Consider the following 14,579-nt stretch of genomic DNA (forward strand, 5'->3'; position numbering starts at 1 on the left):
AAAAAAAAAATACATCCTGGACTGGAGAAATGGCTCAGAGGTTAAGAGCACTGCCTACTGTTCCAGAGGTCCTGAGTTCAATTCCCAGCAACCACATGGTGGCTCACAACCATCTGTAATAAGATCTGGTGTCCTCTTCTGGCCTGCAGAACACTGTATACATAATGAATAAATAAATATTTTTTAAAAAAGATTTGCCATGTAGGGGGAAAAATGTTTTAAAAAAAAATTACATCCTATGGAGAAGGGAGCATTTACCTGGAGCTCAAGGGCGTCTGGTTAGTAGACTCAGGTAGGCTTGGCATTGGTGTAATCAAATCACCAGCACTCCTAACGCCAGAGGTCAGCACTGGGTCATGTCTCACACTAGTTCACAGACAACAGGTGGGTGTGGAAGTGAAAGAAGCCTATTGCACAGCAAGGGAAAGAGACAGAAACAGACATGAAAGGATCCTGAATTGCATGCAAAGGATCTGGGACTTGGATCAGGATCAGAGCTGCTTGGGATGAAGATTCCCAAGACTTGGTTGCCCTTGTCCAGTTGTTTGGGACTCAGAAAAGGGTTTTAAAGGCAGAAACAGCCAGTCATCAAGGTCAGCAGTCTGCTTATGGTTCTTCCAGGAACCAGGATGTGGTTATCAAGTGGTTGCATCAAAGACAAGCTAACTCTTCTGCTCACTGTGGTAACGGGTCCGTCAAAGTAGCTCCTGCTGGACTGCACCTCGAGTTAGCCACAGTTTTGTGTAGTCCTTTCTCACTTTGGCTTTTCTCATCAGCAAACATGCACATAACCTTTGCAATTTCTGCAATTAGGTAATAAAAGTCACGGAGGTTTTGGTCGTGGTGGCAGTCTCGGATGATTTGCTCTGAGGAGGAAGTCCTTAGATCTCAAACCCGAGACTGAGGTGCCTGCTTAACATATCAAAGCAGAAGCTGGAATCCCTGGAATCCAGGTCTCCCAGGATCCCTTAGTCCCTACCTGTCGCATGGCCCTCCAGGAGGGCATACTCCACTTCCTACCATAAATTTCTACAGTCCAGGGGCTGGGATGCCCTTCCCTATATAATCCAACCTTTTTTTTTTTTTTCAGATGGAAACATCAATTTTAATAAATAACACGTATGTATAAATAACATGTGTGTATACATGAACTTACAAGTTCAAACCTGCATCTGCATGTAGAAGTTTATAACAGACCTAAGCACCTTTACCCAGGGAAAGGCCATGGGCATTGCTGGTCTTTGAGCTCAAACACAGGGTGATGAGATTTTTCTTTTTTCTCTCTCCAGTTGCTCCCAAAAGACCCTGCATACTTGGGTTAGCTCTTTCTCCCTCCTTATATTTCTGAATCCTGAAGAACCCATTTGTTCTCTGTGTGTGTCTGTCTGTCTGTCTCTGAGTACACTAAAGTGCAACCAATAAGACAGAGACAGCTTTCTGACGTCTGTCCTCCCGGGTCACGTCAGATCCCCCGGGTGCGGTGGGGGGCAACTGTCACTTCACAGTCAGGTTACTTCTGAGATGAGACAAAGGGATGAAAGAGAAAGTGGTCACCCGAGACTCTCTTATGGGGATCTAAGTTCAAAGACTTAAAGTGAAATTAATAAGCACATATTGCTTATTCTCACAGATTGTTTTACATAATATGATCTCTACAGTCTTTCTCTCTCTTTTACACATACTCAGAGACAGACAGACACACACACAAATCCAACCATTTTGGTTACTCTTTCATCTACCCCTTACCCTCCTGGTCTCTTGGTCTGGCTCCTTTCTTCTCTCCCCTCCTCTCTCCGCTGTGCTATGCTATGTACACAGTGTCAATATCTATATTGCTGTGATTGGTTTAATAAACAAGCTGACTGGCCAATAGCTGAACAGGAAAAAGTTAAGCGGGAACGTCGAACTGAGAACAAGTTGGACATACAAAATGGGATAGAGGTAAAAACCACAAGCCTCGGGGCAGCACAGAGATTAATAGTAATGAGTTAAGTTGTAAGAGCTAGTTAATAACAAGCCTGAGCTATTGGCCGAGCATCTATCATTTATATTAAGTCTCCTAGTCAGTTATTTGGGAAGCAGTGTTTGGGACAGGAAAACTCCACCTACAAATGGCACCCGCCATCTGCCATAGATCCACATATGACCTGAAGAAGCTTTTAAAAAGGTTCTAAATACATAAAAACGGAGTTAAACTCAGCTTCCTAGTCTCATGTCTCTCATGCTGGTCATGGTACAGAAACACATCTCCTGGCAGCTGCCAGTACACCATGAGCTAAGCTGCATAGTGGGTTGCTGCAGTCTCTCACATAAGCAGCAGTACAGAGAGGCATCCCCCAGCTGGTGCCTTCAGGCTTAAGCTGCCAATGCAAGCTCTGACAGCATGCTACATGACAGGTTTTGAGTTTTTGCTCATGCAGACAGAAAAGGTTACAGATACGTGTGAATATATGTTGCTATGGTTGGTTTAATAAACAAGCTGACTGGCCAATAGTTGAACAGGATAAAGTTAAGTGGGAAAGGCAAACTGGGGATGATGGGATGAAGGGCAGAGTCAGAGGAGTTGCCAGCCAGGCAGAGAACGAGCTGGACACACAAAATGGGATAGAGGTAAAAGTCACAAGCCTCAGGGCATCACACAGATTAACAGAAATGGGTTAAAACTGTAAGAGCTAGTTAGTAACAAGCCTGAGCTGTTGGCAGTGCATTTATAATTTATATTAAATCTCTGAGTCAGTTATTTGGGAGCAGGTGGCTGGGACAGGAAAACCACCTACACTCCTTCCCTCACATGGCTTACTTAGTCTGGTCTTGGTCACTCTGGATTCTCCCAAGTGTCTCTGCCTCTGGCCATGCTCTCCCTTTTATCTATAATTAACTTCACTCTTCCATATGGGGAGCTGGCAGCGTCCCACCCGAAGAGGATCTACAACCTCTAGCCAAAGGGCACAGGCATCAGCTAGGAAGTGGATACTGGGGCCTTACTCAAGCCTTAGACTAATTACAGTGAATGTTTTCACTAAAATATGTTTAAATCCGAGTGTGTCAGGGCATACCTGTAATCCCAGAACTCAAGAGGCCGAGGAAGGAGAGTTTGAGGCTAGCCAAGGATAGGAAGCAAATTCCGGGCCAGCCTAGGCTACATAGAAAAATAAATAAATGTTCTGAGAACATCTAGGTTTATGACTGATTGGTTGATTGATTATATTGATTGTGACACTGGAATTCAACTCGCCCCCCAGCTCTGACAAGTTTGGTGAATTTGTTAAGTATCTTTAAACAGTCTTGGCTTTAGTTCACAATTTGTCAAGCAACAGTATATACCCCAAGTAAACAACAACTTTTGGGGGTTTGTTGTTGCTGCTTTGTATGTTCTGTCATTTTTTTGTTTGAGACAGGGTCCCCTATGTTGCTCTGGCTGTCCTAAAACTCTCTACATAGCCCAGGCTAACCTTAGACTCACAGAGATCTTCCTGTCTCTGCCTTCTGAGTGTTGGGATTAAAGAAGTGTGCCACCACGCCTGCCTTGGTGTGTGTGTGTGTGTGCTTATGTGTGTCTGTGTGTGTGCACAGGCTCAGTGGCGTGATGGGGTGGGGCATACACACCAGGCAAGTGCGTAGATCAGAGGACAGCTTTATGCAGTTGGTTCTCTCTCTACACCTTTCTGCGGTTCCTGGGATCAAACCTAGGTCTGCCAGGCTTACAGTGCAAGCGCCTTAGATCATGGAGCCATTCCACAGGCCCTTTTGTTGTATTTAATTTGGGGGATTTTTAATTTTTGCACCAAGAGGCTTTCCTGTGCCGTTGCTTACTGCTGTATTTTAATGACATTCAGGAGCTTCGGGTGAGCACTGTAGCTTTGAAAACTTCCCTTGACGTGGAATTTCATCGGAAGAACACACAGCTGGGTACCTGGGATGTTCAGTGTTAGGTCTCAGGCTGTCCATCTATCCAGAGATGAGCTCTCAGCCTGGACTGTAGAACTCTGGTTGTTAGGTAAAAGCCAGTGTTGCTAAGGAACTTGTGAAACCTCTTCCCTAGTATGGCTACTTCCCTACAAGCAGATGTGAAACAGCAATGATTTCTGAAGCTGAAACCTAAGGTTTTAACCGATGCTTAAGACTGAAAATACCATGAGGCAGAAGGTCCAGGCTAGCCTGGGCTACAAAGCGAGTTTGAACTCCCAGAGTTACATAAACCGTGTCTCAAAGAACAAACAAAAGGTGCTACTGCCGCATGCCTTTAACCTCAGGAAGACACAGGCAGATCTCAGATTTCGAGGCCAGCCTGGTCTACAGAGCGAGTTCCAGGACAGCCAGGGCTACACAGAGAAACCCTGTCTCGAAAAAGCAAATCGCAACAACAAACAAACAAAAACTTAAAATGTCAAAACAGAGCCAACTGCCAAGTATAATATGGTGTGTGTGTTTCTTGGGTTTTTGGTTTGGGCTTTGTTTTAGGTGTGGGGTGAAGCTGTGGCTCAGTAGTAGAGCATACATTGAATATTCCTAAAGGGCTGGGAGTCAATGGAGGTCAATACCCAGCACCACCCAAAACTTCCTGGGAAGTGTAATATTAAGCCCGAATCAAACATCTTAGCTCACCAAGTCCCCCCACCCTTGGTACTTATAAAGCATGAACTCAGGCCCTCGTGCAAACTGGACACGGACTCTACCACTGAGCTACATCCCTGGCCTTCGTTAATCCTTTACTGCATACACATATCACACACTCTGAAAATCTTCAGAAAGTCTAACTTTCTGGCTGCTCTAAAACGAAAGAAAAACTAGTAAGAAGGCACAGCTGGTAAAACCTGGTGACCTGAGTTAGACCCCAGAACCCACGTAAAAAGCTGAATGCAGCCAGGGTAGTGGAGGAAGTGCACACCTTTAATCCCAGCACTCACGAGACAGAGGCAGGCAGATCTCTGAGTTTGAGGACAGCCTGGTCTATAGAGTGAGTTCCAGGACAGCCAGGGACACACAGAGAAACCCTGTCTTGAAAATAATAATCAGCCAGTATAAACTGACCATAGTGGTACATGCTTTCAAGTTCTACAGAGGTGGGAGGATCCAACATTCAGGTCATCTTTGGCTACATAGTGAGTTCAAAGCCAACCTGAGTTACATGAAACTGCATCTCAGAATTAGAAAGGAAGGAAGGCAGCAAAGTGGGGGGGGGGGGAGGAAGGAGCTGGCAGGATGGCTAAGCAGGTCCACATTCCACATTTAAAGGTGCTTGCTACCCTGATGACATGAATTTGACCCCACACAACCATCAAGGCAGAAGAAAGATGCCCCTTTGTACATGCCCTGCAGACAAAAGCCATCCTCAGAAATGCACACGTTTGAGACCAGCCTGAAAAGAGAGAGAGAAAGAGAGAGAGAGAGAGAGAGAGAGAGAGAGAGAGCGAGAGCGAGCGCTTGGGACTTTTGTTTTCCAGGACCTAGTAGGACACCCAGCACATAGTAGGAACCATGCAACGTCTGGATAAGTTTTAAGGTTTTTTTTTTTAGGTAAGTGTGCGTGTGTGCGCGTGTGCAATTGTGTAGGTTTCAGACCTTTTAGAGCTGAAGTCACAAATGCTTAGTGTAGGGTAAAAGGGCCAGCCAAAGAAACCCACCCTGGCCCCGAAACCAGAGCCAGGGAAAGAAACCCACCCTGGTTCTGAAATCCAAGCCAGTGAAAGAAATATTTTAGCCCTGAACCCAGAACCGAAGAAACACACCCTGACCCTGCCTGAAACCAGTGCCTAAGAAACACATGTTAGCCATAGAAGTGGAAGAAATATGCCCTGGCCCTGAAATTAGGGTCAAAAGGTTTAAAAGGGCCAGGGAAAGAAACATACTTTGGCCCTAAAACCAGAGCCAAATCTGCCCTTGATCAACTAAGCAGAAAACCAACCAATTCCTGACCGTGAGATCTAGCCAATCTGAGCTCACGAGACTAAAATCTGACTAATTCCCACCCTCAAAACCTTTTCCCTGGAAAAACTCTTATATAGGGCTTCCCTGAGAAGCCCTATATAAGCCCTGCACCTGTTCCACTGGCTGCTGCCTTCCCCACCCTGGCAGGAGGCAGCCACCCTCCTGGATTCTTCCCTCCCAATAAGCCTCTTGAATGAGGGTTAGGTGAGACCGTCTTACTTGGCTGGGGGGGCAGAGCAGAACTGTAAAAACTTCACTGGGGAAACCCTCCCCTGCCAGAGCAGAGCTGTTACATTGGGAAACCTCTCCCTGGAGCAGGGCTGTGAGCTTCTACACGGTATTCCTTGGCTCCCGACAGCCAGAATACTTTCCCATCCGAGCTGCAAGGCTTACCCTTAGGTCCTACTAGACATTAGTGCTGGGAATCAACACAGGGCCTCGGCAAGAGCACTGTGTGTTTTTAACAACTGAATCAACTCTCCAGCTTCCGACAATTGTCAAATGGATAAATGTCCCAAATACGCAAATTCCATTGGATTGAGCTAACCTCCAGTCAGCTCCTGCCAGCATGGCCCTTGGACAGCTATCTCCCTCGTTTCCCCAGCTGTAAAGTGGAGATGGCGGTAGTTCACTCTTCCCAGACCTCGTTAGGAACCCTGCTGGGAGATGGGAGGGCACAGCTGATGCGCCCCAAATGTATGCTGCATGGGGGAACAGTGAGGCTCCACGTTGGTCTCCTGTATCCTCCCCTGGGCATCAGGCTTTTCTGTCCGCTTACAGAGAAATATAATCCTGGAGCCCACTCCTAAATGCTCCTTAGGGTATAGAATGAACTGGACTTTTAACCCCCTTTGGAGATGGGGTCTCATGTAGCCCAGGCTGGCCTCAAACTCATAATGTAGCAAAAAATAAAAATGCCCGTGAGCTGCTGGAACTGCTACAGACGGGCATAATCACACTGGGTTTGGAAATGAATGTAGAAGTGAACACGCATTCAGTGTGGTTTATGGGACAGTAATCGCTCCCTGAGTTGGTAGGGTGTGTTGAGGGGAACTATCCCATTTCAGAGGCTAGAAGAGATGCTGGTTTCCCCAGGACCACGCTGGCCAGCATCAAGCAGTAGAAACAGAGAAACAGCAAACAGCATGGATTAATATTGTAGACCTAAGAGGCAAAGATGCTAGCTTTTCATAAGTGAAAGAAAATCGAAGTTTGCCAAAATGTGCCAACCTCAAATCCACTGGCATGGTTCCTGTTGACCGATCCTGTGGAAGGAGCCTTGGCATCTCTGCTTCTCCCCTCAGGCAGGAAGTTAGGGAGAATGTTGAAGGACCCTGGAGTTCCTGAAGTCCTTAGAAGGGGGCAAGGATACACGAAAGCTCTGCCTTCCTCCCCTCACTCCCTGCATCCTTTGTGGAACAAGCGTGTGCTTTAAAAAGGATGGCTCAGAGGTGAAGAGCACTGGCTGCTTTTTCAGAGGTCCTGAATTCAATTCCCAGCAACCACACGGTGGCTCACAAACATCAGTAATGAGATCTGGTGCCCTCTTAGGGCATACAGATATACATGCAGACAGACCACTGTATACATAATAAATAAATCTTTTTAAAAAAAAAAAAAAAGAAAGAAAGAAAGCAAAAGAAATGATCCCGAGTCCTGATGCATAGCAGGAAAGCACCATACCACTGCACAGACCCTCCATCTAGCCTCAAAATTGTGGGCCTCTGCTTTTCAAGTAGTTGGGATTGCGCCCAAGGCTTCTGGAGTGTCAGGCAAGCACTCCGTCAACTGAGCTACATCTCCCTTAACTGACTTTGTGTTTGGAAAAAAAAAAAATACAGAGAAAATAACCTTTTGGGGTGTGTGTGTGTGTGAAAACAACGCACAACATTCATTTCTAAGCCACATTTGTTGTTGTTTTCTTTTCTTTTTTTTCGAGACAGGGTTTCTCTGTGGTTTTGGAGCCTGATCTTGGAACTAGCTCTTGTAGACCAGGCTGGTCTCGAACTCACAGAGATCCGCCTGCCTCTGCCTCCCGAGTGCTAGGATTAAAGGCGTGCGCCACGACCGCCCGGCTGTTTTCTTTTTCTTGAGACAGGGTTTCTCTGCGCATTCCTGGCTGTCCTGAAACTCATTCTGTAAATCAGTCTAAACTCGAATTTACAAACACCCGCTTCCTTCTATCTCCCAAGTGCTGGAATTAAAAGCCTGCGCCACCACCGCCAGGACACAACATAATCCTGCCATGTACTTTGTAAAAATTAATCGAACACGTCGTCCAAGTACATTTTCTCCCGCCTTCACTATTAAGTCAACCTTTCAGCCTCTTGGGCGGCGTGCGGTGCAGTGGTACAGACTCTTTAAGGTACAGCTCAACACCTCACTCCAGACCCAACATTCTGAAACCGTTGGGTCTGCGAGGGCGGCTATGGAACTTATGGAACTCTCTGTATAGGACTCAGGGGCCCAAGGCTCCCGAGATTGACTTTATAAACGTTCATCCTACCACCGCTGGATCCCGGAACTCAATCAGGTAGGCTCCTAGTCTCTGCTCAGCGCTTCGGGGCTTCTAGCTGTGCAGCCGGCACCCCCAAGGCACGACCCCACGCTCAGACTTGCCCGCGGCGTGTTCTTGTGGAACAACCTCCAGGTCAGATTTTCCCACGAGAAAACTGGTTCCGCGTTGGCGCGGGCGCAGCCGCCGAGAAAGGGGGCTGGTGGGGGGAGGGGAGGGTCTCCATCCGAGGTTGCACGCGCACGGCGCGCGAGGGATGCTGCCGCCCACGCGAGGACTCCCAGGGCGCCACCCACACCTGTTCCTCCCCAGCCTTGCGCGCCCGTGTTCCTCGGGCCGGGGACACTCACTAGCTGGAAGTCATCGCCGATTTCTCCGGCCACCTCTCTGCCGACTGCCCAGGGCGGGTCCCGACCGAAGCTGGAGGAAAAAGCTGCGGGACCGTACCCGCCCACATCCCACAGCCTCCGCCCAGGTGCTAGACCTTGCCTTGCATCCCAGCTGCTCTCCAATAGTTTTGTCATTATTTGGGTTGGTCCATTGTGACTGTCAGACGACAGGGTCTCAGGCTCCGGGAACTAGATGGTCCTTGCAGCGACCACCACCCCAGCCTTTCCTACTAGAAGAGTTGCGAGCTCAGGTCTTTATAAACTACAGTATCTCCCAAGGACAGTTCTGAGGCTTGCTGTAGATGAAGAAATTGAGCCAAGGTGAGGGTAACCAAACTGTAAGCAGAGTAACCCGACCTCAACTCACTTTGGGCGTATTTTGTGTCCCTTAGGTTCAGGGCTAAAAATGCAAGCAAGCCGCCTCTGCTTACCCCCAAGCCAGACCACTGCAACTCCTTGGTGGGCAGGTCTTTCTTCGGGAAATTGCGTGGATTCAGCATTTTCCCCAAACTCCAGGGGATAGACTAGAACTAGGTGAAGTTGGGCAAAGTCCCAGTGTCGTTTCCACTCCCCCCCATCAGAAGCTTCAGGGTATCCTCCCCGCTGCGGGGCGGATCCTCGCTCGGCTTGGTTATAACCTGCGTGCGCGGTGCTGGAGAGTTCCAACGCGCTTCCTCCCCCCCCCCCCGCATTTCTCCCCAAATTAGTCCTCTTTTGCTGCCTCCTCGGCTCATCAAGCATTTCCGTCCACCCTACGGAGAAAGTCTCGTAGCCCACTCCTAGATCTCCTGGTCACCTCTGCCCCTACCTGCCTTTTCACAGTTCAAATTTCAGCTCGCTCTACCTAATTCGGCCTTTGCCCTACGTCCACCTTTCCCCCAACACTCAACCGCAAATTGTCCTAAGACCCCAGGAAAGTAAGGAAAGCAAAGCGGCAGCGGTAGTCCAGTCCCTCTGGCAAGGACCTATCCGATCACATGATGCCTTTGTGCTTGGTTTTATTTTTTTTTTTTTTTTAAGTGAATTTCTCACGAAATTGTTCCGCATTTGCATCTGTGAAACCCTTTTCGGAGACGTTGGGGGTGGTTTTCCTTGGGCCCTTCTCTAATGGGATTGTACTGTTTTCGCTCTGACCCAGCCAAATTGCATGCCTACGACTAGTTTCGCTGAGACAGGATAGACAGGATCGCTTGGGCCCTCTGTGAACGGGCGGTATACATTTCATACCGTGACGCTTCGCAAAAAGGAAGCAAGGTTTGTTTTTTTGTTTGTTTGTTTGTTTGTTTGTTTTTTCGAGACAGGGTTTCTCTGTGGTTTTTGGAGCCTGTCCTGGAAGGAAGTAAGGTTAAAAGCAATACAGTCCTAAGTATGCAAAACTGCGAGGAGATCTGGTCAGTCGTCCTCGTCAACTTAGACCACGAAAGCCAGACTGCCAAATATGGGCTGCCCATGCATGAATTGCTAGTGCATGAATTTCATTCCAATTCAAGTAAGCAAAACCAGGTGCCCACGGTGGAGTACACCCTGGCACTTGGATGGTAGAGGCAGGAGAACCAGAATTCAAGCTCTCTCTTAGTTACAGGTCAAAATACAGCCTACAGAATGGGGGCAGTTTTTGCCAAGCGGTACACCTGATAGGATTACTATAGAATATACAAATAACTCAAAAAACGACCAAAATCTTTTTTTTTCTTCAAGTCCACTGTAGGTTTTAGGGTTTTTGGTTTGTTTGGTTTGGTTTGGTTTTTGCTTGTTTATTTCCCTCGTTTCATGGTGGGTATTTATTTCTGGTGCGTGCTAATAGGCACTAATAGGCACCACAGAGAGTCACCACTCTCTGTGGTGCCTATTAGCACGCCAAAGTGCGTGCTGGTCCCCAGGCTTCCTCCGTTTCACAACTACCTGTGTGGTTCTTCTCAGCTCTTCTCACCCCACCCCCAATCCTAAACGTCTCCAGTCATGGATTCCGTCCCTCACTTTCTCAGTCCCTTATAACCCTGCCGTTTTTTGGCTCTGCAAGCACTTGGCTCTTGGTTTCTCTTTTGTCTTTCTCTCTTAGTCCCCTCTCTTGCTCCTTTTCTCTGGGTCGCCCCCACCCACCCATCCATCCATCCACCCACCCACCCAGTCCAGTCTGCTGGCTACGTTTAACTTACTAATCTGTCCTGCGCTCTGGACTCTTCCAAGTGCCTCTGGCTGTACTCTCCCTCGAAGCTACAATAAAAACCTTCCTCTCAACCATACCTTGTAATGGTCTCGTCCTCACTTTATATATCTGATGCTGAAACCTCCCAGTGGGACATAAATAAAGCCCTTGTCAAGAGGCCCCTGCCTCCTAGCTGAACCTGCTGCTGATTCGTCTCTCCAAAGGTGTATATGTGGATCATTTGTTTCTGCTGGCTTTTGTCATCCTCCATATTTGACTCCAAATTCTAGAGTTTGCCTCTTCAGCGGCTTCTTGCCTTGACCTGCAATGCTCCACAGTGATGCCAGGCTCTGGGAGCCTGCTACAACCTTCTGGAACCCGGGATGTGGACAGGTCACTGCCTCCACCAGCTCTCTCTCTCATTTCCTGGGTGAGTGTCAGCTGGAGCTGCCTGCTTTGTCTCTCTGTAGGCTTGCTGGCTGCGGGAGCCTGCTATCGCTATGAAAGCCACACAGGTGTGTTAGAGTTGGTCCCTTCCCCTCCAGGTTCCGCACTGTGTAGAAAAGGACACCTCTCCTCTGTGATTTGGGACATTTCTCTCTGACAAGTTTCTCAACATGCTTGAGGATTGAAATTCTTGTCACCAGTACATTTGCCCTTTGTAGAGCCCAGGTCTACCCTGCTCCTGGGGTTCATCTTGAGGACAGTTTCTGGTCAGCCAGCTAAAACATTCTGTTTGTTTTTGTGCTCCCTCTGCCCTGCCTGGTGATTAGCTGTAGGGCATTGTTTACTCCATCTTGGGTGACAACTTCCCACCTGCCTGGGGGAATTCCTTGTGCAACAGCTAGGCACATAAGGATTTCCCCAAGGTGGAATAAACGGCATTCAGCTGATCTCCTTTCAAATGACCCAGGTCTCTTGTGTGTTCTTTCAATCTCCAGGCCCTTGCCCTGCTCGCTCACGGTACAGTGGCACACAAACTGTACCGAGAGGGTAACAGAATCAGGTGTTACAACCCTTCTCTCTCCATACCACCCCCACACCACCCCAAGACCTGTTGTACTTCCCACAGGTTGTCAGCTCCTCCTTGGAGCTAACTCCCCTCCTTCTAGGAGCTGCCGGCTGTCTCTTCCTTGCGCCCTCCTGGACCTACCTCTATGGGTATTGGAATCCTCCCTCTGGTGAAATTCCTGCTTGTGACCCTTGTCCCCGCTGCTGTCTCTCAGCTCTCTTCTGGAGTTGAAGTCTTCCCTCTGGATGAGTTCTGTGTGCAAACCTTTCGCTTTTCATTCCCAGACTCAGCGATTACAATAAAGCCACGATATTCACCACAGATGGTTTGGCTCCGTACAGATCCAGAGCCACAAAATGACACACCCAATTTTCAGATTCTTAGACTAACAGCTTCTGCCACTGCACAAGCAAATGATCCCCAAAGTCTCTTATTTCTTAGCTTTTTTCTTTCCACTTTTTATTTTATTTATATTTATTTATTTTGGCTTTTCAAGGCAGAATTTTTCTGTATAGTCTAGGCTATTCTGGAACTCATTCTGTTGATACAGCTTGCCTCACACTCACAGAGATTTGACTGCCTCTCCCTCCCAAGTGCTGGGATTAAAGAAAGGCATGGGTTATCACCACCTGGCTACTTTCCACTCTTGAAAAATCTTTTATCTCTTTTTTACTTCTTTCTATCTTTTATTTCTTTTCTCTCTGCTCTTATAAAGAAATCCCTTAAGCCGGGCGGTGGTGGCGCCCGCCTTTAATCCCAGTACTTGGGAGGCAGAGGCAGGCGGATCTCTGTGAGTTCGAGACCAGCTTGGTCTACAAGAGCTAGTTCCAGGACAGGCTCCAAAACCACAGAGAAACCCTGTCTCGAAAAACCAAAAAAAAAAAAAAAAAAAAAAAAAAAAAAAAAAAAAAAAAAAAAAAAAAAAAAAAAAAAAAAGAAAAAAAAAAAAAAAAGAAAGAAAGAAAGAAAGAAAGAAAGAAAGAAAGAAAGAAAGAAGGAAGGAAGGAAGGGAGGGAGGGAGAAAAAAGAAAAAAAGAAAGTTAACAAAAGGTTGATTCTTAAAAAATCTCTATCTAAGATAATCTAAATTTACTACTGCATCTGCAGCTTGGATTCAACCCCATTTCAGGGAACAGCTGTTTTTAAATAGCAGCCATGTGCCTTGCCTCTGTCCTGGCTGGTGGCCACATCAGAGTGGAAGCAGCCTCAGGGCTGGCAGCCACTTTTACTAACGTGAAAAGAGAGTGCAGGCCAGATAATTCACCACCATCTTGATACCAACTAAGGCCGCACTCATAACACTTTGTCGTCCCGCTGAGCCCTCTGCTTATCCTTGTGCCTCCTTTTTAGGCTAAGGAGGCCACAGCAGGTCTCTGAGATGTTTTGGATTAGGATGGATTTCGCATGATGATTTTTGTCCTAAGAGTAAAACTTTTAGATAAAGAACAACAACCAGAGGGGTCTCAAGTAACATATAATTTTTCTACTCCAAATGGGAAGATGGGTGTTACGTGAGTTTTGACAAGACCCACCAGTAAAGTAGCACTGACCGTGAAGGAGTAGAAAGTAAAGAAGTACTGGAACTTTCTCGGGAGTGGATACGGCCTCTTCCATCCCTTTGAGTCAGGGCTGGAAAAGACTGAGTCTGGGGACTGAAGAGTTGGCTCAGAGGTGAGTTCGGGTCCCACATGGTGGCTCACAACCCGTTACTCCAGTTGCAGGAGATCTGGTGCCTTTTATGATGACAGCAGGTACTCGATATGCACCTAATACATAGGTATACTGGCATGCTACACATACACATATGTTATATATGTCTAAAATTAATATATATTTATCCAGAGCCTGTAACTGGTTATATGGCTGTAACCAGTCTGCCAGGTATGAGGATATTTGACAAGAACCTTGTGGCCTCTGCTTTGGCTATCAGAGTATTGAAACAATGGACCCAAGACACTGGGAATTGCTCAGCAACCTTAAGCTGTGAGAAGAGGAGTCATTTGATCTCTTTGTCCCTCTCCTCAAGGTGACCACATTGAGTAAATCTTCAGCTTCTCACTATGAGTCTTGCTCTTTGAACTGGCTTATTGACTCCCATAGTGTGGCTGGGTCAGACTACTGTGGTAGCAATGAGCCAGGACTTGCTTGCATACACAAATTCTGCCTCGTAAGCAAATGCTGGCTCTCCTGCCTCCCACACATCCCCCACACCCTATCTAAATAGGAAAGGCCTTCGCCTTCCCAGCCCTTCTGGAGGCTTGGAGTAGGGAAGGGGTTCACTCAGGCATGTCTCCTGCGGTACTACAGTGCTGTGATTTGTGGTTGGGGGCATAGAAACGCTCATCTTCTACTTGTCTGAGCATGGATGGCGACGGGATGTGTGTTGGGGTGAACCGTGTACTGTGTAGCGTGGGGTGGTTGAAGAAAGAAGGCACTGCAGGATAAAATTTTAAGGCCCAGCCGGGCGATGGTGGCGCACACCTTTAATCCCAGCACTCGGGAGGCAGAGGCAGGCGGATCTCTGTGAGTTCGAGACCAGCCTGGTCTACAGAGCGAGTTCCAGGACAGGCTCCAAAGCCACAGAGAAAC

At 47.5% G+C, this 14,579-nt stretch overlaps 2 protein-coding genes across 5 annotated transcripts in view; both read right to left on the reverse strand.

Moving 5' to 3' along the window:
* Positions 1 to 8,874, reverse strand: part of B4galnt2 (beta-1,4-N-acetyl-galactosaminyltransferase 2 (SID blood group)) — a 54,994-nt gene extending 46,120 nt beyond the window's left edge. For 2 of the 4 annotated variants that reach the window (XM_050157095.1, XM_050157094.1), the window contains exon 1: positions 8,435 to 8,758. Coding sequence is in view for 1 of the 4 variants with exons in the window: in XM_050157097.1 (XP_050013054.1) it covers positions 8,794 to 8,807 (14 nt within the window). In the remaining 3 variants the exon portion in view is untranslated. Of the gene's footprint in view, positions 1 to 8,434; positions 8,759 to 8,793 lie in introns of those variants that run through there. The other 2 variants (XM_050157096.1, XM_050157097.1) reach the window with 2 other exon arrangements.
* Positions 1 to 14,579, reverse strand: part of Igf2bp1 (insulin like growth factor 2 mRNA binding protein 1) — a 282,681-nt gene that overhangs the window by 172,269 nt on the left and 95,833 nt on the right. The gene's annotated exons all lie outside the window — the stretch shown is intronic.

This window comes from Alexandromys fortis, unplaced genomic scaffold, assembly GCF_014885135.2.
Source record: "Alexandromys fortis isolate MF-2015 unplaced genomic scaffold, M_Fortis_MF-2015_v1.1 scaffold_31, whole genome shotgun sequence".
NCBI classification, from domain to species: Eukaryota; Metazoa; Chordata; class Mammalia; order Rodentia; family Cricetidae; genus Alexandromys; species Alexandromys fortis.